Source organism: Brassica rapa, chromosome A10 (genome assembly GCF_000309985.2).
Source record: "Brassica rapa cultivar Chiifu-401-42 chromosome A10, CAAS_Brap_v3.01, whole genome shotgun sequence".
In the NCBI taxonomy this organism is placed as follows: Eukaryota; Viridiplantae; Streptophyta; class Magnoliopsida; order Brassicales; family Brassicaceae; genus Brassica; species Brassica rapa.
The window spans coordinates 3,827,241-3,854,390 of NC_024804.2; the positions used below are offsets into that span (position 1 = coordinate 3,827,241).

The window sequence follows — 27,150 nt, forward strand, 5'->3', positions numbered from 1 at the left end:
AGTTTAAACTTTTAGAATAAAATTTTTAGTGTTGATAATTTTTTAATTACTTGTAGAGTTTATATTTAAAATTTGGAGTTTAGAATAAATAATGTATGAGTAATAGGATTTAAAAGTTAAAAGTTTGGGATATTGATTTTAAGATTAGAGATAAATTTTTGGAAAATATTAAATTTTGAATTTATATCTAACATTTGAAGTTAAATTTAAGATTTGATGTTAAAATAGAGTTTAAAGTTTGCATTTAGTGTTTAGGGTTAAAAAACTTGTTTTAGGGTTTAGGGATTCAAAAACCAAACATAACGTTTTTAATCATGTTTTGCTATTAAATTCAAGTGTTACATATAAAACCATACGTTATCATAGCGTTTCCAAATATACTACTTTATCATAGCGTTTCCAAATATACAAACGCTATCTAAAACTAACGGATATGTCAACCATAGCACAATCGTAAAAAACGCTATTCCGGTATGCTATTAAAACTCGTTTTTCTTGTAGTGATCTTATGTATTATAGTATGTGCTTGATGGCTTGTCTATGAAAACATTTTGAAGTTTGCATTTATCTACTTAAAGAACCCAATGCGTAACACAAGTCTGGTCTTGTGTGAAGTAGATACCTCAAACATGCATTCTATTTTGGCTTTAAAGACTTGGAGGCACGAGTTTGTCACCTTAGCTTTTGTTTCGTGTTAAGACGTAGGTATAGAATTGTGACATGGTTTACACTTACTCATAGAGTGATTTCTCAAGAATTTACAGGTCTGTAAATCTAGTAATATGTTATTTACACAAATTCTAAACAAACCAAACATGACTTAGTTTGCTGTCTTTTGAACTACATACCGACTTTTAAACTCAAAGATGAATACTTGGAACGTTGACACTTGACACTATAACAGCTAAACACGAAAAAAGGTTATAACCCAATGTTGGGGTCAAAAACGGTTACGACGGAATTACCACCCGAAAATCCTCAGAGATCGTATTTCCGAAAGAGTTAGTAAAAGAAGGGATGTAATTTTCGTAAAAATAACCTATACGAGGTTATTTTTACGAAGAAGTATTCTTTGGGATTCAAACCGAACGATCGTCCCGCTCGGTCGCTACGTAGCGACCGAGCTCGGGCCAAAGCTCGGTCGCTACGTAGCGACCGAGTGATCGTCCCGCTCGGTCGCTACGTAGCGACCGAGCTCAGCCAAAGTTTGGTCGCTACATAGCGACCGGGCTCGAGCCAAAGTTTGGTCGCTGTGTAGCGATTGAACCTTTCCGAACATTGATACGACACCAGTCCTTGCATTCTCGTCAAACCTTCGAATGCTATCTCCCGAAGACCGTAGCAAGCTCAGTCCATGTTTCCCGCTATTCTAATTCATCGATCAAACTTCGCGGATTAGAAACCGCGGAAAACTCGTAGTAAACGTGTCGAGTCGGAAGACGGCCCAAAGGGACCTAAAACACGACTCGAGGCCCATCCTACGATTTTTCTTAACCAAAAGCCCGTAAACCAAATCATGGTTTACGCTTGGTCCACAAGGGAGGATAAATGTCAAGTTTCCGCGGATAAATACGGAAGTTTTGAAGATAATTGTGAAGATCGGGAAAAATGGAATATCTCCATTTTTATGCTATGACGGCTTAAGGGCAGAAGAGTAAAAGCGTAAACCGACCTTGGAGCTAGTATATAAGGAGTCCTAGGCGAGGAGCAGGGAAGGGGACTTTTTCAGAGCAAACTTAGCACTTAGAGCGATTTAGGCAACTTTCCGTTTTTGTTATTTCGAGCTGCGACTCAATTAGGTTTAGCCGTCTTAGGGTTGCTAGAACTAGGAATCTCGCCGACAGCTCTCGAGCCCAGGCTTATACCTTGTTGTAACGCTCATACGCAGATTCGGAATAAGATCTACTTTGCTCTCTTTTCGATTTCTTATTTTTATCGTTGTTATTCTCGTGTTCTGATTGTTTGACGTGTGGTAATTAACAGATATCCGGGTCCTCTGGGAAACTAGGGTTTTCTTAGTTTCCTTATTTAAACAGAAATCGACAGTGCGAATTTCGGTTCCCACAGTTTGGCGCTAGAAGGAGGGGGCCTTACGGATCAATCTAACCCGCAAAAGCCACACACAGTCAGACATGTCAACCAACGACGCGGATAACATGCAAACTCCCCTTAACGGAGGCAGCGGCACCGATCTCCACACTCCGGTAGCGGACGTATCTGCGGCCAACGCGCAAGCCAACGCCGCGACTCTCGAGGAGTTTAAAAATATGTTCGCCACCTATGAAAAAAGGTCGGAAGAACAGGATAAGCTCGTGAATACCTTGACCAAACAGGTTGAAACCTTAACGGCAAGGACCCAAGCTATCCGTCCCCGCGGAACCACCAAAATCCGCGGGAAGAGGCTCGATTTCGCCACCCCACTCGATAGAGCAGGAGTCGCGCGGGAACGACCTTCCGGTCAAAACCCCAGCGAGAAGTCTCCCATCGAGAAGGGGAACTCTGAAAGTCTTCCGCTCCCTGCAAAGGACTCGGAGGATAACGAAGCCGAACACATTGACCTGGATCCTAGCGATGTCTCCAACGACACCGACGAGGATGTCGACAGACATCCAAGAAGGACCAGAAGCCGATCCGCTCGGGAAGGCTCCCCGTTCGAAAAACCAATGACGGAAGAAGAAGAAGTCGCCTATTGGAACGAACAAGAGGAGCTGGCCGAAAGGCAAACCGAGCTCACTCGCAGTAAGCGCCGACAGGCTCGGAAATCCACTGAAGAGACATCGGATATCCGTGATCTTCGCGACTACATCACCAAGACTGCGGCAGAAGTGAGAGCCGTAAAGTCTCAAATCCATCATGCTACTAGTGCTGCCCCGAGATCGATCGACTGCTGGAAGGAGCTCGAAAGACCCCCTTTACCAGTCGCATTTCGGACATGAGGGTGTCCGATCCGGGAAAGATCAAAGTACCGAAGTACGATGGTACGGCCGATCCGAAAGCGCACCTTCAGGCTTTCCACATCGCGATGGGAAGAGCAAGACTGAAGGACGGCGAAAAGGATGCCGGCTATTGCCGCCTGTTCGTCGAAAATCTTGAAGGAGCAGCGCTCGAATGGTTCGCACGCCTTCGTCGCAACACCATCGGGAGTTTTCGACAGCTCGCATCGGAATTCCTCAAACAGTACTCTGTATTCATAGACAGGGAAACCTCCGATGTTGATCTCTGGAGTCTCTCCCAGAGGGAAGACGAACCCCTCCGCGAGTTTATCAGTCGGTTCAAACTGATAATGTCCAGGGTCAGCGGGATAAGCGACAAAGTGGCCATCGACGCGCTGAGAAAGACGCTCTGGTACAAGTCGAAATTCAGAAAATGGATAACTCTCGACAAACCGCGAACGATCCAGGACGCCCTCCACAAAGCAACGGACTATATCATAGTGGAGGAAGAAACTAAAGTCTTATCGCAAAAACATAAGCCGGCAAGACCATCCTCGAAAGACGCAGATCCGAAGGGGAAAAAGAAGAACTCTCGTAACGACAAGTACGTCCATCACGAGGGGGAAGATCTCCAAGGAGCGCATAACTATGCGATCAATTCGGATCAAGGCCGGACCACGGGCAACACATGGACTCGCAATCAAGGGTATGACGAGAACACCTTCTGCGAGTTCCACCAATCCCGAGGACACTCCACGACTAATTGCAAAGTCTTAGGAGCAAGACTGGCCGCGAAGCTGCTCGCTGGAGAGCTTTCGGAAGTAACTAGCGTCAAGGATCTCATCCTCGATTCTGATCGGCCTCCAAAGACGGACAGAAATCCGCCCGCCGAAAAATCTCCTCAACGAAACCAACCTGGGGATAAACGCGGTAGGAGGCCGGATGACAAAGGGAACGATAACAATCGTCGCAGAGTCAATATGATCATCGGAGGATCTCAATACTGCGGCGATACCGTGTCAGCCATCAAGGCTTACCAACGGAAGGCAGAATCAAGCGCAAATTGGCCTACATGGTCTCCTCCTCGAGACGGCCAAAGTTGCTCGATCACCTTCACGGAGGAAGAAGCCGGCGGTATCGACCAACCTCACTGCGACCCGCTCGTCATAGATCTCGTCATACGAGATTTAGAAGTCGGAAGGGTACTCGTCGATACGGGAAGCACGGTCAACGTAATCTTCCGCGACACTCTCAAGCGGATGAGTATCGAACTCGGAGAGGTAATTCCGACGCCAAAACCACTCACGGGTTTTTCAGGCGAAGTGTCGATGACTCTCGGATCAATCCAATTGCCAGTCATGGCCAAGGAGATCACGAAAATCGTCGAATTCGCGGTAGTCGACCATCCCGCTATCTACAACGTGATCATGGGAACCCCATGGCTCAACGCCATGCAGGCAGTTCCGTCAACTTACCACCTGGGTCTCAAGTTCCCAACGCCGAGCGGAGTCGCGGCCATCTGGGGATGCCAAAAACAGTCGCGACTATGCTTCCTCGCGGAGCATAAGTTAAGGCAAATCACGGCTTCTGCAAACGGCAAACGCGCGAAGATAGATCGATCTTCGGCCAAAAGCGCCCCGCACAAGGACGAAGTAAAATCGTCTGTCAACGCAAACGCATCGGACGTCGAAGCTCGACATAAATCCGAAGCCCACGCGACAACTCAACCGGAACATCCGGAAAATAGCGTCGACCCAGCCACGATCGACACGGTCAAGGCGGACATCGCGACACCAACCGCCGAGTAAGAACACTCGCGGCATGAAACAGAACTACGAGATGGCTTGATCCTCGAAAGGGGTACGTAGGCAGCTTGTCAAAAGACGAGTTCAGCTATCCCCCTCTCTAAAAAGGGGGGGGGGAGTGGGTGCGTATACTCGTATACTCCCACAATCGCCATTATTGTAATCGAGTTTTTAGAAACATAAAAAATTTTACAATATACACTGTCTTTTTATCGAAAACGCTTACGCTTCAGTTTACGCTCGTCTGCGGCCTCATCCGGCCCAAAAATCGTAAAGATTATCACCTTTCAAACACGCAAAAATACACGCATAATCCTCGAAAATAACTGCGAGACGTCGCAAAAAGTTAAAATTCGAGGACAATGCTAAACAAATTGTCCGAACGCGACCACCAAAAACTTTACACCCCGTTCGTCGATTGGCCCCGACGAACACGCCAGCCGTCTTAAACAAACGCAATCCGATCACTCTTTTGATCTTTAAAAACGTCCAGCACAAGGACAAAAGCGCGCTACAACAAAAATCCGAAATTTTGGTTTAGCACTTCCAGTTGATTCTGAGAAGATGCTCGATTCGTACCATACAAGTCATATAAGCCGAGAACATATCGCGGACTTTAAACCGGTGCGAGTCAGGAAGAAATCGCAACAGGAAAAACGATAGCCGGCTAGTCACCGCACAAACCTTAACCGAAAGTAAACCTAGGTCTTGCCCTAAACCCAACGCTCTGGTCTCAAACATCTCAAGGCATGATATCTAAAAGATACGAGATCATAAACCATGCCTCTCCGTTCGTATCTCAATGTTCTCGAAAATCGTAAAGACAGATAAATTTTTACGAAAATCACGAACGAACCAACAGATTGAACGTCTAATTAGAACTACATACGAGACGACAACTCGTATTTACTTCAACCCTACTCAGGAAAAACTCGAAACAAAACATTTATCATATAAATAAACCGCGTAAAGCGGCAAGGGATTCAAAGCCACCAACGGCCAGTCCCGAAAATACAAATACGGCCATCTTGGCCTAAACGAAATCCAAATTCAAAGGGCCACATTCGGCCGAAAACAAGGATAACTGATCCATCCCTCATAATCCAAAGTCAAAGTCCCCGGACAACGAAGCACCAAACGCATCCGCAGGACGATCCACTTCCTCGCCACCATCGTGAAAATCGATCGGGACCTCCTCGGTATCAGGAGAAACCGGGATGGAATCCCAGAACCCTTGAATCCTCTCGTCGATCGGAGGGATAAGCGCCTCAGCGTGGGCACGGTCACTCATCCCACTCTTCATCAAGCTCATTTCCTCTTCAAACACATATTCGTCGGCTTGCGTCCTCCAAAGACTTCCGACCGAACCACGGCACTCGCGAAAGTCGCCCACCGAGGTAAAGGCATTCTTAAGGTTCCCGTACTCAACCTGGAACTGAGATGCGCGAGTCTTCATCACCTCGACGATTTCTCTTTTGCCTTTCCTCTCCGCTCTACGAACAGCCCGCGCATGATCACAAGTAAGCTGTGCCTCTCGCTCCAGCATCTCGCCTTGCACGCGAGCGAGATCCCGCTCCGCTTTCTCCGCCTTGAAGCGGTAGACCATGGCTTCTCTATGACCCGCCTCGATGGCCGAGCCCAGCAAGCTCAGGCCCTGCAAAATCGATGGGCGTTTTACAAATCCATACATAGGATAATCACTAAAAAATTCCCAAATTGATGATGCGAGATCCTTCCGCAACGACTCTCGGCCTCGCCGATTCTTTCGTAGGAGGAGGAGCATCGAAACCCGATGGCAGCCCAGCAAAGAAATCATCGAAGTCCGGAATGGGGGCCTCGCTCGAACCGCTTCCGTCGCCGTAAGCAAGGTTCGGATCCCATCCTGGAAGCATAGAGTCGTCCATCGAAAACTCTATGTCGCCAAGATCGACATCTTTTCCCTTCCAAGAGCTCGACTCCGGCGCAGCTGTCGGAGCTTCGACGGGATTCTGGTCGTCGGGTTCGGAGTCGCTTCCCGTATCCGCGTCCAAAGCTGGACCAGGTTGCACAAATTTCAGTGCCTTCCGAACCCTTCTCGGCGTGAAAGAAGTCCAGAAGAAGGGACCATTCCTGAGAAGATCCCTCACCGCGATAATGTCCTCAGGGAACGGAGCAAGAGGATTGATGAAGGGACGATTGTTCGGCAACCTCCGGAACAGTGGAATGCAACTCTCTTCGACGGACGCAGCGTCCAAACGAACAAAGAAAAAGAACTTCTTCCACAAGTTGAAGTTCGAAATGAACTTCTTAACCACCGACATAAATTTCCGAGGGACAAACCTATGCTTATCCGTATCCTTGACAAGTTGAAGCCTCAAAAGCGCTTCATAATGATCGACGGAAAGGGAAAGGCCATGCTCATAGCTTAGGATCAAGATCCCAATAAGGTGCTGAATGGCAAGGGGTGTCAACTGACTTATCGCGACTTCGAAGCGGTCCAACACTCGGACGAGAATTTCGGGTATGGGGAACCAGAGGCGACAACGCACTATGAACGCCTCATAACAAGTAAAGTAACCCTCCGGGGGGTTGTTAGCACATTCCCCGCGGCAGGGAACCCGGAACTCCACAACATCCGGGATGTGGTAGAACGACCGCATCGTCGCGAGAAACTCGTCAGTAGTCCTGCTTGCGTCCTCTTCCTCGACTCCACGATGGACCAGGACCGGGAATGGCTTCTCCTTGGGAGGGATCAACGAGCCATAATGAGCAACCCACCATGCCTCGTTCTCGGCAGGATGCACCGAGTGAGGCACGAACTCCATCTTCGGAACGACGAGCTCTTCGTAAGGACTCGCGGACGAAGACCCTTTTTTCGCAATCTTTTTCTTGCTCGACATCTTTACACTTCTCTTAAGAGAATAGAGGAAAAGGGTGGAGAGAAAGATAGAAAGTTTTTTGAAAGATCTTAGAGAAAAACAAGAAAGTGAAAAAATTATGGAACAAGTTACCTCTCTTCTTATAAGACATGAGGATTTACTATTCAAGCTCGGACTTTCGCATATTAATTCCATCCATCACGCCTAACTTGCCAAACATGCCTAACCGCACGCTAGGATCCCCCCATGCATGATCCTAACGGGCTGGGGGGCTAACTGTTGGGGTCAAAAACGGTTACGACGGAATTACCACCCGAAAATCCTCAGAGATCGTATTTCCGAAAGAGTTAGTAAAAGAAGGGATGTAATTTTCGTAAAAATAACCTATACGAGGTTATTTTTACGAAGAAGTATTCTTTGGGATTCAAACCGAACGATCGTCCCGCTCGGTCGCTACGTAGCGACCGAGCTCGGGCCAAAGCTCGGTCGCTACGTAGCGACCGAGTGATCGTCCCGCTCGGTCGCTACGTAGCGACCGCGAGCCAAAGCTCGGTCGCTACGTAGCGACCGAGCGATCGTCCCGCTCGGTCGCTACGTAGCGACCAAGCTCGAGCCAAAGCTCGGTCGCTACGTAGCGACCGAGCTCAGCCAAGCTCGGTCGCTACGTAGCGACCGAGTGATCGTCCCGCTCGGTCGCTACGTAGCGACCGAGCGATCGTCCCGCTCGGTCGCTACGTAGCGACCGAGCTCGAGCCAAAGCTCGGTCGCTACGTAGCGACCGAGCGATCGTCCCGCTCGGTCGCTACGTAGCGACCGAGCTCAAGCTGAAGCTCGGTCGCTACGTAGCGACCGAGCACTCGTTTCGCTCGGTCGCTACATAGCGATCGGGCTCGAGCCAAAGTTCGGTCGCTGTGTAGCGATTGAACCTTTCCGAACATCGATACGACACCAGTCCTTGCATTCTCGTCAAACCTTCGAATGCTATCTCCCGAAGACCGTAGCAAGCTCAGTCCATGTTTCCCGCTATTCTAATTCATCGATCAAACTTCGCGGATTAGAAACCGCGGAAAACTCGTAGTAAACGTGTCGAGTCGGAAGACGGCCCAAAGGGACCTAAAACACGACTCGAGGCCCATCCTACGATTTTTCTTAACCAAAAGCCCGTGAACCACAGCATGGTTCGCGCTTGGCCCACGAGGAAGGATAAATGTCAAGTTTCCGCGGATAAATACGGAAGTTTTGAAGATAATTGTGAAGATCGGGAAAAATGGAATATCTCCATTTTTATGCTATGACGGCTTAAGGGCAGAAGAGTAAAAGCGTAAACCGACCTTGGAGCTAGTATATAAGGAGTCCTAGGCGAGGAGCAGGGAAGGGGACTTTTTCAGAGCAAACTTAGCACTTAGAGCGATTTAGGCAACTTTCCGTTTTTGTTATTTCGAGCTGCGACTCAATTAGGTTTAGCCGTCTTAGGGTTGCTAGAACTAGGAATCTCGCCGACAGCTCTCGAGCCCAGGCTTATACCTTGTTGTAACGCTCATACGCAGATTCGGAATAAGATCTACTTTGCTCTCTTTTCGATTTCTTATTTTTATCGTTGTTATTCTCGTGTTCTGATTGCTTGACGTGTGGTAATTAACAGATATCCGGGTCCTCTGGGAAACTAGGGTTTTCTTAGTTTCCTTATTTAAACGGAAATCGACAGTGCGAATTTCGGTTCCCACACCCAACACGTTTTGTTTATATGTCAGTGTCATCTAAATCATACTCACTTGCTCACGTTTTCATTGGCGCAACATCTTGATCACCTGAACCACCTTGTTCTCCATATGCAGCAACATCTTCAGGCTCGGCCTCACCCTCACCATCATCCTCCTCTTCCTCGGGAACCTTCTCAAACGTGTCAATCACTTTCTGTATCCTTTCCTGGTCCAAGAAATAGAATGGTTCACCGACTCCTAGAACAGAAGCCGTGCAGAGGGAGCTCTTGAGTGTTTCCCCTTGCTAACTTTCCCTTATAGCCAAGATATCATCTTTTATCAGATCTTCTCTTGATGACTCTTTGAAGCTCTCAAATCTCCATTCTAGATAAGTCTTGGCAGCTTGTGAGCGAGACCCTATAGCGAAAGCTTGATACTCAAAGTAGTTTTCATTGGGGCAGTTGTAGTAGAGGTGTGGGCTCCTGACTCGTCCAGTCCACCTACCAGCAAACCCACACCATAAGGCCGTTTCCATGATTGTTGGGTGCATACCTACTCAAGGAGGGAGAATTATGAAGAGGGTAAATAAGAGACGAGCAAAGAGTCTTGTTCAACGTATGAGATTGATGCATGAGGGTTGATACATTAGCTAACTAAACCTTCTAATTTTGTGAATACATTACCTAACTTAAGAACTATACATTAGAAGACAAAACTAATTGAAGAGGATCTGAGATTTCGCGGTCGTACGCAAAGCTTCGGTATCGGTTCGGATCTGAGATTTCGCGAGTCTAGGGTCCGTCCGCTTTATCTCCACCGGTGGTCTCTGATGGTCTAGGGCAGCGCGTGGTTCTAGCGACGGAACGTGATGGTCCGGCGGCACGTGGTGGTGGCGCGTGTAGTCGGTTGTTCCTCATTGGCTCCGTTTGTGATCGGCACTCCGGTCTTCCCGGTTGTATAACTCGTCTCTTCCTTGGGGCCCTCGGCGGTGAGGTCATTCATATTCCTCGTTCTGCCCATTAATGGTGAAATTGTCTTGTTTTTCCTATGGTCGATGCGGCCATTCCCTTGTCTCTGTGCGGCAGTTTGGCTCTCGGGTTTGCTGCTTCTCTTGTAGGTTCACTTCCGGAGGGTTAGCTTTTGTGCGGTCCGTTCTCTCTATATGAGATTTCGGTTCAAAGGGTGTATACGGTCACAAAGGGTCGGGTTTGGAGACGGCAATCTTCAGGTCTGACGTTTGAACGACGGCATCGTCGTGTGAAGGCTCTCTCTCGTGCCGTCGGTGGTGCGTCTGTCTTGTTTGGTAGTAAGTTTGTGCTATAATTCTTCGAGTTGGTTGTGTTGGGTTGGTTGTTGGAAGCTGCAGGAGCCGTAGCTTCTAGGTTTGAGGGCACCTATCTCTCAGTAGCTCGTGGCAACCGGCTATTTATCTCCGACCTTCTGGCTCCGCTTGGTCTTAGCGTGTCTCGCTGTTTAGCTAGTTATTAGGTTGGTCGATCTTCTTTGGTTTCAATTCATTGTTGCTTTGGTCCGTCTGTTTAGTTTCGTTTATGCAATTCTCCTACTAGTATTCTCTGTAAACTTTGTCAGAATTAAAAAATGGTATAATATTTAACATTTTACCAAAAAATAATAATAAAAACAAATTGAAGAGGAAAAAATACACTTATAATCATAGGATTAACTAATTTACACTTAGGGTTTAGAGTTGAGAGATAGTATAGGGTTTTTGGAATGTGGAGTTTAGGGTTCTGATAAATATCTAAATAAATAATAAAAATAAAATTTATTTTTAAAAATAGTTTCAAAAATAATTTTTTAAATTTCAAAAAAAATTTGAAAAAAAAATAATCAAAATTTTTTTTATAAAAAATTCGAATTTGAAAAAGTATAATTCGAAAACATAAAAATTGATTTTATTTTTATTTATTTAAATAATTATTTATTTTATATATATAGTAAGAGTATAAGAGTCTTTCACCTCTTAATGAAAAAAATATTTTTGAAAATGTATCTTTAGAATACTAAATTAATAGTTTAGATAATAGTATAATAAGAAATTCCCTAGAATAGACCTAAAAAGAGTTTTTGTAACAAATATAGACCTTAAAAATAAAAATGACCAAAATAGACTTAAATGTTTTATCAAAAGAAGTAAATATACACTTATACCCCTAGGGTTAATTAATCTAAACATTAATGTTTAGAGTTAACGGGTAAGTTTAGGGTTTAGGGTTTTGGATTATGGGTTTAGGGTTTTGGATTATGGGTTTAGGGTTTAGAGCTGACAAATGAGGTTGTGGGATAAGATTTCAATTTTTTATAAATAAAAAAATTAAAATTTTCAAAATAAAAAAATGATATTTTGTTTACTTTAGTTTTTGATGTCTATTTTTGTCACAAAAACTTTAAAAAAAAAATAGAATTGCCTTGATATAATCTTTATATATAAAGTACTGTTTGCTCACTCCTGGCTGTGACACGTCATCGTCCACGTCAGTAAGTCGCTGCACCAGGAGGCGACACGTGTCTGTTCACCCAAAACACATCGTTTCAATTAAAGCAGTACGGATGTTTATGGGCTTTGTTCTTGACATGTTGTGCGGCCCGTTCTTCAGTTCCAGTGGCCGCAGAGCTATGTTCTCTTCAGAGATGCGATCCATTTCTAGGGTTTTCTGATTCTTCGATCTAAAGGAGACGATTCGGTTTGTAAAGGCTTTCGATCACGTCCTTACACCTTCTTCCATCAATCTGAACGAATTCTTCCAGATTCATTGCATTAAGCATGTTCTTAACTCCTTTAGCCACAATTTACACTTCAACGTCTGTTACTCTTCTGAGAGGCGGTGTTTCTACGGGTATAAAATGTTGGAGTAAGCTTGAAGTAACTTGAGATTGAAGCTACCTAATCCTATTGAGTTATGGAAATCTATAAGGATTAGGAAATATTGAAATATGTTAAACCTATTGTGTTTAGGAAACTTTGATTCATATATAAGAAGATGTCAAGATGTGACATAGCTTATGAGTTTTAGGTTATTGATTTGATATTGTGATTGTGATCTGAATTGTGTGAATAAGAGAAGGACTTCTTATTAAACTTGTTTGTGTGATTCTATATTTGGTATCAGAGCCAGCAGGTTCTAAAGATCGATCATGAGTGATAACAAGGATGAGATCGTAGCACACAAAGACACCGGCATGGCGCACAAAGACAACGGCCCTGCTTCCATCAAATTTCCGATGTTAACTTCTTCAAACTATACTGTCTGGGCTATGAGAATGAAGGTGGCACTTAAGGTCAGTGAGGTATGGGAAACAATTGACCCGGGATCCAAGGATGAGAAGAAGAACAATATGGCTATAGCGTTTCTATTTCAATCCATACCCGAAGCTCTAATCTTGCAAGTTGGAGACATTGATGCAGCAAAGGGAGTTTGGGATGCAATAAAGGCAAGACATGTTGGAGCTGAGAGGGTCAAAGAAGCTAGACTACAAACCCTAATGGCAGAATTCGATAGACTCAAGATGAAAGAAGAAGATACAATAGATCTCTTTGTTGGGAAACTATCTGAAATCTCATCAAAATCTGCATCACTAGGCGAGACCATTGAAGAATCCAAACTTGTGAAAAAGTTTCTAAAGACCTTGCCAAGGAAGAAATATATACATATTGTGGCCTCTCTTGAACAAGTTCTTGATCTCAACACAACGAGCTTCGAAGACATAGTGGGTAGATTGAAAGCGTATGAAGAACGGATCGCTGAAGAAAAAGAAGAAACACATGACGAAGGGAAACTGATGTATGGTGATACAAGCCAAGATAGTTATGGAGGAAACTATTGTGGAGGACGAGGACGAGGTCGAAGCGGTCGTTCTCAATGGAGAGGAACAGGTCGTGGTCGCACTGGATCAACGTTTCAAAGTCAGCGAGATGCATATAGACAGCGTCAAAACGGAGATGCGTCACACATAACCTGTTTCAAGTGTGACAAACAGGGTCATTACGCTAATGATTGTCCGGACAAAGTGCTAAAGCTCCAAGAGACGGCTGAAAAGAAAGATGAAGACACCCAAGATGCTGATGAATTAATGGTACACGAAGTAGTCTACCTCAACGAGAATAAAGTAAACCCTACTAGCTTTGAGGCTGATCTTGATGCAGAGAACGTGTGGTATCTTGACAATGGTGCTAGTAACCATATGTGTGGGAACCGCCTGTTCTTTTACAAACTTGACGAGACCATCACCGGTAAAGTAAGATTTGGAGACGACTCTCGGATCGACATACAAGGAAAGGGCTCAATCCGTTTTGTTCTTAAGGAAGGCGAGAAGAAAATCTTGAATAACGTCTACTATATACCAGGATTAAGAAGCAACATTATTAGTTTGGGACAGGCTACTGAAGTGGGTTGCGAAGTCAGTATGAAAGACAAGACACTGATGCTATATGACAGATACGGAAGCTTGATGGTTAGTACTACACGATCAAGAAACAGACTATACAAGGTCAGTTTGGAGGTCGATCGTATGTACTGTCTACAAATAACTGAAGCCACACAAACATCTGTATGGCACTCACGACTTGGCCATGTAAACATCAACACACTAAAGCTGATGGCAAAAAGGAAACTTGTTACTGGCTTACCCAACGTCGAATTGAGAAAGAAAAGTGTGTTTCTTGTTTACTTGGAAAGCAAGCGAGGAAACCTTTTCCACAAGCAACGAAGTTTAGAGCTTCTAATCCACTAGAGCTTGTTCACGGGGATCTTTGTGGTCCTATTTTACCAACAACACCGGCTCTGAAGAGGTATATATTTGTGCTTATAGATGATCACACACGATACATGTGGACAATATTATTGAGAGAGAAAAGTGAAGCTCTTGAGAAATTCAAAAGATTCAAAACACTTGTCGAGGAAGAAACACAGAGCAAGGTCAAGATGTTTCGAACCGATAGAGGAGGTGAATTTGTGTCTCATGAATTCAATGAATACTGCGACAAGAAAGGTATAAAGAGGCACTTGACAGCTCCCTACACCCCTCAGCAGAATGGAGTTGTAGAACGACAAAACCGGACACTTATGGAGATGACAAGGAGTATCTTGAAGCATATGAACGTGCCAAATAACCTATGGGGAGAAGCTGTGAGACATTCTACTTACCTAATCAACAGACTTGCAACAAGGTCATTAGATGAGAGAACACCATATGAGATGCTACGCTCAAGAAGACCAAACCTCTCGCACTTAAGAATATTCGGATGCCTGTGTTATGCAAAAACAGAAGCACCGGGAAGAAAGAAACTCGATGATAGAGCAAGAGCACTGGTACACTTGGGAACTGAACCAGGATCAAAATCATACCGATTACTTGATCCAGTAACCAAGCGAATCAGAGTAAGTCGTGATGTTGTGTTTTATGAAGAGAAAGAATGGGACTGGAGTAAAACAGAGGAAACAGAGCATCCTAAAGCAGGAGAGCTTGTCGTGAAACTCAAGAAGTTGGGTAATGAGTCAAGAGAAGTCGAGATCATTCAAGATGATGAAGAAGAAGAAGGTGAACATGTTATTGAAGTTGATGATGAAGAAGACATTGAAGGTGATGAAGAAGATGATACACAAGAACCTAGACGGTCACATCGCGTGAGTACAAAGCCATCTTATCTAGATGACTATATTTTGCTTGCTGAGGTTGAAAGTGAACGCCTCTTGATGATCATTAACGATGAGCCATGGGATTATAATGAAGCCAAGAAGTTGAAGGTATGGATCGATGCTTGCAAGGATGAAATATTCTCTATAGAGAAAAATAATACATGGGAACTCGTTGTGTTGCCTTCTGGAGTAAAGCCAATTGGACTCAAGTGGGTATTTAAAATAAAGCGTAATGCCGATGGTAGCATCAGCAAGTTTAAAGCACGGTTGGTGGCAAAGGGTTATGTTCAAAAACATGGTATTGACTATGATGAGGTCTTTGCACCAGTGGCTCGGGTTGAGACAATAAGGATGATCATGGCGCTTGCGGCTTCTAGAGGATGGGAGATCCACCACCTTGACGTAAAGACTGCGTTGCTCCATGGAGAATTGAAGGAGGAAGTGTTTGTGGTTCAGCCAGAAGGATTTGTAGTTAAAGGTCAAGAAGAAAAGGTTTATAAACTCAAGAAAGCACTTTATGGTTTGCGTCAAGCACCAAGGGCCTGGAATATAAAGCTAAACCAGATCCTGCGAGGTCTGAACTTTCAAAGATGCTCGAAGGAGCCTTCACTGTATCGAAAGGAAGAAAACAAGAGTCTACTTGTCGTGGTTGTTTATGTAGATGATCTATTGGTTACTGGATCATCACTTGAAGTAATACAAGAGTTCAAGAGAGAGATGGCTACTAAATTTGAGATTTGTGATCTTGGCAAGTTGACTTATTACTGGGGGATAGAAGTTTATCAAGGAGAGAATGGTATTGTCTTAAGACAAGATCGGTACGCACGGAAGATTCTTGAGGAAACGGGAATGAGCTCGTGTAATCCTACACATGTACCAATGGAGATGAATGCCAAATTCTCAAAGTCACCTGATGATAAGGACATTGATGCAAGAGAGTATCGACGAAGCATTGGCTGTCTAAGATACCTACTACACACACGTCCTGACCTTTCATTCAGCGTGGGCGTGCTTAGTAGGTATATGCAAGAACCTAAGGAATGTCATGGAGCTGCTCTAAAGCAAATCTTGAGGTACCTGCGTGGTACATGCTCTCTTGGTCTTCGGTTTAAGCGTGGTGGTAACTTGAAACTGGAAGGTTAAAGTGATAGCTCGCATAATGTGGACAATGATGATGGGAAAAGCACTACAGGCCATGTTTTCTACCTTGGAGATAGTCCTATAACTTGGTGTTCAACAAAACAAGAGATTGTGGCGTTGTCAAGCTGTGAAGCAGAGTTTATGGCTGCTACTGAAGCAGCAAAGCAAGCCATTTGGTTTCAAGAACTGCTAGGAGAAGTCCTCAATGAAGTTTGCAAGCGAGTAATGATCAGAGTCGACAACAGATCAGCAATAGCACTCACAAAGAATCCTGTGTTTCATGGTAGAAGCAAACACATACATAGGAGGTTCCATTTTATTCGAGAGTGTGTGGAAAACGAGCAAGTAGAAGTTGATCATGTGCCCGGAAGTGAACAGAGAGCTGATATACTAACCAAATCACTTGGAAGGATCAAATTCAAGGAGATGAGAAACTTGATTGGAGTTGAGGATATGAATGAAGTTGAGCTCAAGCTTATGGGGGAGAATGTTGGAGTAAGCTTGAAGTAACTTGAGATTGAAGCTATCTAATCCTATTGAGTTATGGAAATCTATAAGGATTAGGAAATATTGAAATATGTTAAACCTATTGTGTTTAGGAAACTTTGATTCCTATATAAGAAGATGTCAAGATGTGACATAGCTTATGAGTTTTAGGTTATTGATTTGATATTGTGATTGTGATCTGAATTGAGTGAATAAGAGAAGGACTTCTTATTAAACTTGTTTGTGTGATTCTATATAAAAAGGTATGCTTTCATCCTCTCCAAATCATTTACATCTTTGAATCACTTTTTTTTTGCGAAGCATAAAGAATCAATATTCAGGAAGATAATCGAAGGATTCAGACATGGTGGAGATCGCTCCTAGAAATCCAGAAAGGTTGAATCTTTGTATCCTTTTATGTAGTTTATGTACCCATTTTTATTGACTCCATAGGTGTCTTACCTTGAGATTAAAAGTCTTTTGAGAGATTTAAGAAACAATTCGAGAGTTCTCTGCAGATGTACGGATCATGTTTCTTAGTAAAAACCTTTAATTGTTTATTTTTGTTGTGTTCTGCTCAGGGTTTAGTGTTCAACATGTTCTTTTTTTTTTTTACAGAACAGGATAGAGACCATGATCAAGGAGAGAATCAGAAACTGAGTCTATATCAAGCCTTGCAGATTATCTGCTTCTGATAGCTTACAAAGGTACACATATATCCCAACACCATCTTGTGTACACAAAAAAAAAAAATCTCTACTCTGTTTGGTGTTGGCTATCTGAGTCACCCTTTGCTTATAGTTAAATGTATGATTAATAAGAAGGCCAGTTTCTGCATCCCAAGGATCGGGTGACTCATCATCATCATTCCCTTACTTTCTTGAACTAAAATGTTTCATGATATCTCATACTAAAAGACTGTTGCAGATAGAATAAGCGGGTCTGTTCGAATGCACATAGTGGCTTTGATAGTTTCTGCCTTTGAGTTATCTTCCCTTAAGTGTCGTTACTGTGCTTCAGTGTCAACTTATATCGTTTGGGGATAGCTTCTAACTTAAACGTCCAATCTCTTTATTTCCATTCACGTTCTTAGTAAGACCTTATTGTGTCTAATTTATGAGCTTCTTACTGAGGCTTTTCTGGACTTCAAGCTACTGATGAATATCATGTGTATTTGTGCTTCTAAAATTGGAATGTATTCCTCTTGAGTTTTTGTGAATCGATTTAAATGTTATTGGTCATAATTGGATTGGTATTACATTGGCCTTCAACGAATCATAATTCACAATGTGAACATACATACGTTTGTGAACATACCTACATACGAATTGTGAAGCATTCATTGTCTTCTCTATTGTTCCAGCCTCCACAATAAGACTTTCTCAAGTAATGAAGTGTCACGTTCTTCTTTTTGCAGCTACATACGTTTGAGTTGCTATTATAGTTGATGTGCACATTAAGATAATGCAGAGATGAATGTCTGAATCTCAGTTTTCAGTTGCAAAAGCTGAGGAAGATAATGATGAAAAGCATAAACCATCAACTGAGGCTCTCAGCTATCACAATGTTTCTCAGGTCTTTCTCTGACTTTCTCTTTCTCTATGTTTCTAATTGTCCCAAAATTTCTAGGTAAGATAGACAATGCTATTCATTCACTAATTTTCCTGGTGCATCTTTGAAGAATCTTCTGAACACATGTGTCCTTATATACTTCTACAGTGTTTATTCTAATGATGGTCCTAAGCGAACATACTTTTTCTGGGATTACAAAACTTGATTTCCTAAAATCTATCTTCACTCTAAACTTGTGAAGAGTATTCACTCTAAACAGCATATTTTATTTATCTGTGTAGTACATGGATTTCCGTTACGTCTGGTTTCAATCGGTCTCTCTCTCTCTATGTGATCTAGCATATATGTGTCGTAGCTGTAACGTATTGTATGATCTCTCAAATATTTCTGTAGTAATGGACTTCACATATGGAAAAGAATGCTGTTATTAGTTGAGAACATGTTAGTGTAAATTTGGTTTCACCTGTTGACTTCACCATTCCGTTCTTTCATGGTGTACAAGCTCCATGCTATCAACTGGTCTAACTATTTTTATTTGGTTTCAGTCTCAATCCGTTCATTCACAGCAGGAATTCAGAGTAGTTATACCAAGACCTAAGCTTTTACCAGGCTTACATGTTCAAATCACCTATAGTTACAGCCAAAAATGGTTCTTCCTCTCGGTATGGTCTCATGCTCAACTGACATTGGCCTCCCGCTGTGTCATGTAAGTCTCATTACCCAAGCATCTGATATATTAGCTTAAACCTTACTGTCTTGAAACTCCATTGAGTCAACCATAATATTTTGGTTAATAATTGAAGGTAAGTTAGAATTTGTGCCGACAAAATAAGTTAAAATTTCTTTATTTGGTTATGAAGCTCTGTTTTTCTATCCTCCATTCATTTTTTGGTCTACAGAAACAGCTCTGTGGTAACAATGCAGCCAGTATCCGCAATGTGTGATTGGCAAGGTTGGGAATACCTGCAAATTTGTTCAGTCCATGAGCTCTTATTCTTCTTCCTTAAGCTACAGCCCGATGGTTTCTTCAGTCATTGACATGCCCCTCACACCTTACCCTCTTGAGTCCTCATTGCTCAGCACATTAGTACCCTCTTGAGTCCTCATTGCTCAGCACATTAGCTCCATCATCATCATCCTCAGATGAAAACGCACAGAGCTTCACTCGTCGAGCTCCAAGAAAACTCAAAACCACAACACAAGTGGTGGCTCTGAACCGTTGCTGCTGAAGTCTCTCCGTCTTCTTCTTTGACAACCAGCCTGAGCCATTCTGATCCTGCTGAGACCAAAAAGAATACCCAGTTAGCATTGAGTAAGACTTAGAATTTAAAGGTACAAAGCTCAAAGGAGAGAACCTCGCTCTACTTCTTCTATTGTTCCTCTATCGCTCTTTTCTTTTTATCAAACTTGCATGAACTGAGGACATGAAAGATGTCTATAAACTATAAACATATTTGGAACCAAGTAAGATAGATTGAACTATAATGAGTTTTTTTTTATATATGAAAAAAAGAAACTAAAAATATTTTTGTATAGCTTTGATAAAAAAACTGATCATTGTAATCTCTTATGCATAACTCTTGCATATCGTTACGTTTCTTTCATGATCAAAATTTGTGTAATGCTTTACTACGAATCTCTTTAACATTATATTCTTAAATAGTATGGCTAAAAAAATACAGCAACTAGAAATATATGCAAATTGTTTAAAAACATCTGTATAAATACACTATTAGGCAAGAGTGCACACTAAAATTATATACCGATTGCTTGATCAATAAGTTATTACTAAGCCAAGATGAATATAACAAAACCAAAAAAAAATTGATCCCACAATATCCGGCTACTTAAAAACGTTATACACGTTTGTCAAGCCCAAACAAGGCTACATTAACAAACGTAATAGTCCAATGTCTCTAACGGCCCTTAATTGGTTGATAAAATGTGCCACTTACTACTTCAAACTGAAAACACCGTGATATATCAAAATATCAAATGTTATTGTATATAGAAAATATAATTTTTTTTATAGAAATTATGTACTGGTTTAAAAAGGTCAACTATAGTTTCAGCAATGATATGAAAATAGAAAATATATATAGTTTCACAGTACGAACGATAGACCAATATAAAAGACCCCGGCAAAAAAACACATAAAACAAAAGAAAAATTAGATGATTAAAACAAATAGATTAAAATATCTACACAACCATAATAAAATAGAACTTATCTTCATTCAATTTGGGAAATTGCCACAAATACCACATTCATAGTATTATTTATTATGTTTACACTAACATTTATACTCTAAGGTTAACTAATCTAAACTTAAGATTTAGAGTTGAAGAGTGAAATAGGTTTTTTGTAATGTGAAATTTAAGATTATAATAAATATATAAACAAATACTTAAAAATATTTAAATATTTTTAAAATAGTTTCAAACATAATTTTCGATTTTCGAAAAAGAAATTTAAAAAAAATCAAAAACAAATTCAAAAAAATTATTAGGATAATTTTAAATAAAAATATTTTATTAGTATAATTTGTATATATCATTACATTTTCTGAATTATTTTTTTCTAATTTTGTATCCTCTAAAAAATAGAGAACAATGAAGGTTACTCTCATCTTAATTCAAACTAAAAATATTTATTAAAAATAATAATATGATCTCAAAATTATTTTAATTGTTTGTTTCTCTATAATATCATTTTTATAATAATTTTAAATGTTTTATAAATTAATATAAAATCTTATAAAATAGTTTTTATTATAATTCCCGTCCGTAGGGCGGGCTGATCCTAGTTTGGTATAAAAAGATGAGAAGAAAAGAAAGAAATGCTTTTTTAATTTCTAAAAGTGTGACATAAAAAACATAAGGAAAAGTAAGGATGCTCAAGTGGTGAACTGCATGCAATCTGTTTCCTTATCCCTCCCATTCATCCAAGTCGGACAAAAACGGCGTCACCTCCACTTGCTCTTCCCTTTCTCTCCGCCGGGAGTATATTCCTCGTCTCCTGGTTAGTATTAATTAGGATATGGAAAATGACGTCAAGGTCGCGGAGAAAGTGGAGGAAGCTGACCGCCTTCTTCCTCCTCCCCAGTCTCTTCCCTCTAATTCCGACGAGGAAGAATCCGAATCCGAATCAGAGGCCGCGTTCGAATCTCGTGACAAGATCGTGATCGTCGATTTCGAATCAGCCGGCGATCCCGCCGCAGCACCTCCTTTCTCGTGGCGGAAACTGTGGCTGTTCACCGGCCCTGGCTTCCTGATGAGCATAGCCTTCTTAGATCCAGGGAATCTAGAAGGAGATCTACAAGCTGGTGCCATCGCTGGCTACTCTCTCCTATGGCTCCTAATGTGGGCCACCGCTATGGGGTTACTGATTCAGATGCTCTCCGCTAGAGTCGGTGTCGCCACCGGTCGACATCTGGCTGAGCTCTGCCGCGACGAGTATCCGGCTTGGGCGAGGTATGTGCTTTGGTCTATGGCTGAGCTCGCTCTGGTCGGAGCTGATATTCAAGAGGTCATCGGTAGTGCAATAGCGATTCAGATTCTTAGCCGTGGCGTCTTGCCTCTCTGGGCCGGTGTTGTCATTACGGCGTCGGATTGGTTAGTCTTCGAAGATGATACAAATCTGTAGCTACTTAGCAGCGCTAATTGAGTTTAAAACTCACTAATCAGTACAAAACATCTATGTTTCAGTCTGAAATTAAGAACAATTGCTTTTCCTTTGGTGCTAATCGATTGTTTGCAAACAGTTTTTTATTTTTGTTTCTAGAGAATTATGGTGTGAGGAAGTTAGAAGCTGTTTTTGCAGTTTTGATTGCAACTATGGGTTTGTCTTTTGCTTGGATGTTTGGTGAAACCAAGCCAAGTGGAAAAGAACTTATGATAGGTAACAAACATAATGATCATTTCTTTCTCTACTCTCTTTGCTAAAAAAATTCAGATCTTTGTGGTCATGGTAGGTATTTTACTTCCAAGACTTAGCTCAAAGACGATTAGACAAGCTGTAGGTGTTGTTGGCTGTGTCATAATGCCTCACAACGTGTTCTTGCATTCGGCTCTTGTACAGTCGAGGCAAATAGACCCGAAGAGGAAATCACGGGTCCAAGAGGCGCTAAATTACTATTTGATCGACTCATCTCTCGCGCTCTTCATCTCTTTCATGATCAACTTGTTTGTGACTACTGTCTTTGCAAAAGGGTTTTACGGAACCGAGAAAGCTAATAACATTGGCTTAGTTAATGCTGGTCAGTATCTTCAAGAGAAGTTTGGAGGTGGGCTTCTTCCGATTCTCTATATCTGGGGAATAGGGCTGTTAGCAGCCGGACAAAGCAGTACGATAACCGGTACATATGCTGGACAGTTTATAATGGGAGGGTTTCTGAACCTTCGGCTTAAGAAATGGATGAGGGCAGTGATAACAAGAAGCTGTGCTATTGTGCCGACCATGATTGTAGCAATCGTGTTCAACACTTCTGAAGCTTCCTTGGATGTTTTGAATGAATGGCTCAATGTGCTTCAGTCTGTACAGATTCCTTTTGCTCTTCTCCCTCTTCTAACTTTGGTATCTAAAGAAGAAGTTATGGGAGACTTCAAGATTGGACCTATTCTCCAGGTTAGTTTCAAATTCTTTTTCCATAAAAGCTCTGAGATTTTCACTTGGTATGACCCTACATAGGTTACAATAGATGAAATGGAATAGAGAAGCATGATGTCATAAGTCTAGGGTTTTGTGAATTGATTGGATTTTATTGGTTCATCTTGCAGAGAATAGCTTGGACTGTGGCTGCACTTGTAATGATCATCAATGGGTACCTTCTGTTGGATTTCTTTGTATCAGAAGTGAACGGGTTTATGTTTGGAGTTACGGTCTGCGTCTGGACAACCGCTTATGTTGCCTTTATAGTCTACCTCATTTCACACAGCAACTTTATTCCTTCTCCTTGGTCTTCTTCCTCTTCCATAGAACTTCCCAAAAGAGTGACAGTTTCCAATAGCTAGCTGCACAAAAATAACTGCCCTTCAGGCCGCATATGTTACAACGGTAAACAAACTTCATCCTCTATACGTATTCAAAACGCAAAACTAGTGATAAGGAGTCTATTTTAGCATAGGTTTTGCGAATGTGACATTGTACTTTTTGTTTTGTTTTTTTTTAATAGTATATTCCCAATATGATCTAAAGAGGCTTTTACATCGCACAAAAGCAGAAAAACAAAACAATCAAACAGCTCATAGTCAGCCATTGAAATAAATGGCCAACCAAAAAGGAATTTCTTGACTACTTTTAGCAAAAAAAAAAATACTAAACTGCCGACTCTAATGGCAGTTATATACAAACCCAAATCCAGGCACTAACAACTTCCAACACAAGGCTTCAAGTCTCTGATGGTAACATCCTCAAAGAAAGCAAGAGGCAGTTCAGGTGAAACAGGCATGGTTGCAACACACTTGAACTGTAGAACGCAAGAGAATCAGATATTAGCCATATAGAAATGTCGTTGTTAAGTCTATGTTATATCAATCTAATGATGATTTTTTTTTACCTTATGTTGCTTGTATTTATTTCTAACAGCTTCAAGAACGTTCCCTCTTCTGCTTAGATACAAGTCATGAATGATACCCACACATTGTTGCAGATCAGACGCTTTGTATTTTGTGTACTCTTCTAACATTTGATTCTGTTTACATCACCAAAAGAGATTTAGGTTAGAACTCAACACCTTTCTGTAAAAGAAACAGTCATGGATCTTCTAATGGCTTACCCAAGGGTGTTGTTTTGGACGGATGATGAACCGGGCAAGAAAGACAGCAGAAGAAGCCAAAAGAGATGGCAAGAACTTCACGCAGGTATAATCCAACAGACTCAGTTCTGAGAGATAGCAACAGAGGAACTCTATCTGCAATAGTGACTCCTGCAAAGAAGGCAATGGAAAACACCAAGGATCAACAATTGAAACTGTTTTAAGTTGCAAACGGTCATGGGTTTTGAGCTTACATTGAAATCCTCTTGAGCAACCCTTGTGAACCGTCTGCAAAAACCCAACATAGAAAAAGCGCAGAACAATCAAAATGAGAACAAGATATTAAGTAATACATCAAAATCGAACCTTAGGAACGTTTTAATGGTTGGACATCCTAACTCAAACTGCAGAGCAAGAAGTATATCTGCCTCCATGGACACCACATCTTGTCTTGTAAACGTATTATCAGTGATGTACACAAAGTCTTCCACTTTAGGAGGACTTATCTCTTCGTATTTCCTACTTTTTTCCAATGCAAAAGAGTTACTTAAGCCAACCATTGAAGAAGCTTTTGTATACAACACCAAATTCGGTAAAAAAAAAAAGGAGTAGGATGCTTACGACGCAATAAGCATAGCAGAAACTCCAACAAGCTGAAGCCTCTGCCTGTGAATAGGCTTTGCAGACAAGAATCTATCGACATAAGAGACAGTGAGATAGAGTGTGTCGGAGACAAGTTTGTATTCCTCGGCAACTTCAACTAACCAGTCCACCAAAACCCCTCTCATGCTAGGCGTTATATCATTCTGAACCTTCTCGATATAATCATGTAGAGGTCTTTGTTTCAGCTTCCCCTGAATTTCATCAAACAAAATAAAACACAAAACAATCATTCAGCATTACATGTAATAAGAGCGAACTGTTGTTTACCTCCATTTCGCGGAGATACGCACAGATGTCGGCGACGTAAGGTCCACACATCTGAGGATCGACGGATCCAGATTCGAAATCCAGGGCGGGTGGAGGAGGAGGTATGGGAGCATGCTTCGTCTGTTTCTTGGCGGGGATGAGAGTTGATTTAGGCTTGTGGATCTCTCTTTCCTGATTCGGTACAGCGACATTGGTAAGCTCTCCGAGAACAACTCTCTTCTTGCTAACTGTGATTTCGTCCGCCCTCGCAAACGCTGTGGAGGCTTTTCGTTTCACCGCCGCCCTCGTCATCCTCGTGTTCTCCGACATGGTTTCTCAGTGTGTGTGGTAGGAGAGAGTGGGGGGAGGAGATTGCGAGAAAAGGAGAGACAGATTGGATTGAATATAGAAATGTAAATGAAATGGAAAAGTGTAAAAGCGCCATTTCCTTGGGGGAGTGATCGAGTTCTTTTTTTTTTAGGTCACGCAGCTTTTCCTTTTCTCAAATACGAGTCGGATATTTCGGATGTTCGGGTATTTCCATATAAAAGTATAAAAGAAAAAATTGGCAAATTGGGCAAATCGCAAGTTTGATATTAGGGAGTTTGGACACCTCAAGTTTAAATTAGCAAATTGGGCAAATCGCCTTTTCGAAAAGTGTGAAATATCGACAGAGGGCGCGCGTGGTTCTTGATATTACGACCGTGCCACCACTTATTTTTTTATTTAAAAAATCAGAAAAAGACCTAATAAAAGCAAAAAAAAATTAAAAATTAGAAAAACAAAAACATCCCATCAAAATATACCAGAACCACCTCTAAACAACTGCAATTGAGAACCAAACATAAGAAGATTCTCACATAAGAACCACCCTCGACTGAACCCAGATCGGCATGGTATCCCCGTCCAGCGTAACGCCCTCGAGGAGGGTGACTCGTAGTCAATCCGCCAGTGATAGAGAAGCAATTCCCAAGAAAATTCTCCGAGAAGGCAAAACTAGAACTCGTTATGAAGGTATCTCCTTTCGCTAAGCTCCGCTGTGAAATTCTTTGGGAAAAGTTTTTAAAAATATAGCGTTGGGTAAATGTCTGGATTTGGTCATTGTATTTCAGTAATGACAACGGAGTCAGAAGTAGACGAACCTGCATCAACCGACCAAGAAGAAGCTGCATCCACTGAACAAGACGAAGCTGCATCCACCGAGCCGGAATTTATTGTCACCACGCCGACTTTCCCGGAAAGACTGTTCGCACGTAATTGCTATCCTGCCAAACCTCGACTGAACATCTATTCAAAGGCGAATATCATTGGATCGTTAGTGAAGTTGCTAAGAGGCTCCCCTGAAATGAATTGTCTGCTAGGAAGTCAGTTTAGAGCTCTGTTCCACTTACCTGTAGCGCGCTGCTCTAACTCTGCGAAACTTGTACATTCTCTCCTCAGCCATCAGCTGGTTACGATGCGCCTATAAGAGCTCTGGTTCTTGTTTGCAGACAAGCCACTACGCTTTTCTCTACGTGAGTTCGGAGACATCACGGGGCTGAAATGCGAGCCTGAAAGAGAAAAAGTAGGAAACGGGTCAGAATCTATCGATGCCACACCTGGACGTATGTGGAAAGAGTTGTTTGAAACTGAAGATGAATACGTGACTGTACCAGATGTTCTTCGTATGCTTGAACAGCCTAGTCTTTCTGAGTGGAAGCGGTTGCCACTAGCTCTCATTGCGCTTGTAGATGGGCTCCTGGTTTGTCGTCACAAACTTCTTCGTCTGACGCCTGCTTACGTCGAGATGCTGGAAGACACCGGATCATTTCTTCAATATCCATGGGGGAGAGAGGCATTCGTCAGCACTCTGTCTAGATTGACACCACCTCAACCTTCTGATCCTTCTAAAATGGATAAATCCCTTTCGGTCATGCGCCTTCGTTTGAAACAGCAGTCAACAGCGTGTTATGGGTTCCCTCTGGTGCTGCAACTTTTTGCTTTTAAAGCTATCCCCTCATTGCTTGAGAAAATTCTTGAACCTAATAAAACCACTTATTTCTTGCAAGAACCAGAAGGATGCGACTCAACAAATGCACTTCTGAATTTTGAAGACATACTTCTGGTGGAAACCCAAAGAGAGGTACAGTGCTGTTGTCTATCTTATTTGCAAAACAGAAGTTAAGACGCTCAAACTTTGTGTACTTATGAATGTTTGTGTTCTTTGTTTGAGGTTATTGTTACGTATTCAATCCCAGATGAAGGTGGGGATCCAAAGTGGAAGAAAGAAATAATCGATCCCCGAATAGATAACTTAGTTCGTCGAATGTGGGAAGGGCACGAGTTCAATGCAACA

General features: G+C 42.2%; 2 protein-coding genes and 1 pseudogene across 4 annotated transcripts; 1 reads left to right on the forward strand and 2 right to left on the reverse strand.

The window, feature by feature from the left end:
* Positions 1 to 9,170: 9,170 nt before the first annotated feature.
* Positions 9,171 to 10,294, reverse strand: LOC103848353 (annotated as a pseudogene).
* Positions 10,295 to 20,977: 10,683 nt separating this feature from the next.
* On the forward strand, positions 20,978 to 23,850 carry LOC103848346 (metal transporter Nramp2). 2 transcript variants are annotated; one of them, XM_033281793.1, is made up of 5 exons: positions 20,978 to 21,765; positions 21,915 to 22,051; positions 22,125 to 22,777; positions 22,930 to 23,206; positions 23,514 to 23,850. In XM_033281793.1, exons 1-4 carry the CDS (start codon positions 21,191 to 21,193, stop codon positions 23,161 to 23,163), a joined length of 1,599 nt encoding a protein of 532 aa, XP_033137684.1. In that variant the 5' UTR covers positions 20,978 to 21,190; the 3' UTR covers positions 23,164 to 23,206; positions 23,514 to 23,850. The 2 variants fall into 2 exon arrangements, with proteins under 2 accessions (XP_033137684.1, XP_009123512.2); XM_009125264.2 differs by having other exon boundaries at positions 20,979 to 21,765; positions 23,492 to 23,850.
* LOC103848347 (cyclin-A3-4) lies at positions 23,338 to 26,176 on the reverse strand. Of its 2 annotated transcripts, none has more exons than XM_009125266.3 (7): positions 24,837 to 26,176; positions 24,528 to 24,760; positions 24,273 to 24,428; positions 24,161 to 24,194; positions 23,928 to 24,077; positions 23,709 to 23,843; positions 23,338 to 23,618 (listed from the first exon to the last, which is right to left on the reverse strand). In XM_009125266.3, exons 1-7 carry the CDS (start codon positions 25,143 to 25,145, stop codon positions 23,517 to 23,519), a joined length of 1,119 nt encoding a protein of 372 aa, XP_009123514.1. In that variant the 5' UTR covers positions 25,146 to 26,176; the 3' UTR covers positions 23,338 to 23,516. The 2 variants fall into 2 exon arrangements, with proteins under 2 accessions (XP_009123514.1, XP_009123515.1); XM_009125267.3 differs by having other exon boundaries at positions 24,273 to 24,425; positions 24,837 to 26,165.
* Positions 26,177 to 27,150: the final 974 nt, after the last annotated feature.

What these genes read in the sequence shown, in the direction of transcription:
- LOC103848346 (XM_033281793.1), top strand. Translation starts at nt 21,191, where the DNA reads ATGGAAAATGACGTCAAGGTCGCGGAGAAAGTGGAGGAAGCTGACCGC. An exon ending in TGGAAAAGAACTTATGATAG is followed by an intron (nt 22,052 to 22,124) that starts GTAACAAACATA and finishes TGGTCATGGTAG; the next exon opens with GTATTTTACTTCCAAGACTT. An exon ending in AGATTGGACCTATTCTCCAG is followed by an intron (nt 22,778 to 22,929) that starts GTTAGTTTCAAA and finishes TTCATCTTGCAG; the next exon opens with AGAATAGCTTGGACTGTGGC.
- LOC103848347 (XM_009125266.3), bottom strand. Translation starts at nt 25,145, where the DNA reads ATGTCGGAGAACACGAGGATGACGAGGGCGGCGGTGAAACGAAAAGCC. An exon ending in CGTATCTCCGCGAAATGGAG is followed by an intron (nt 24,761 to 24,836) that starts GTAAACAACAGT and finishes GATGAAATTCAG; the next exon opens with GGGAAGCTGAAACAAAGACC. An exon ending in ACCATTAAAACGTTCCTAAG is followed by an intron (nt 24,195 to 24,272) that starts GTTCGATTTTGA and finishes GGGTTTTTGCAG; the next exon opens with ACGGTTCACAAGGGTTGCTC.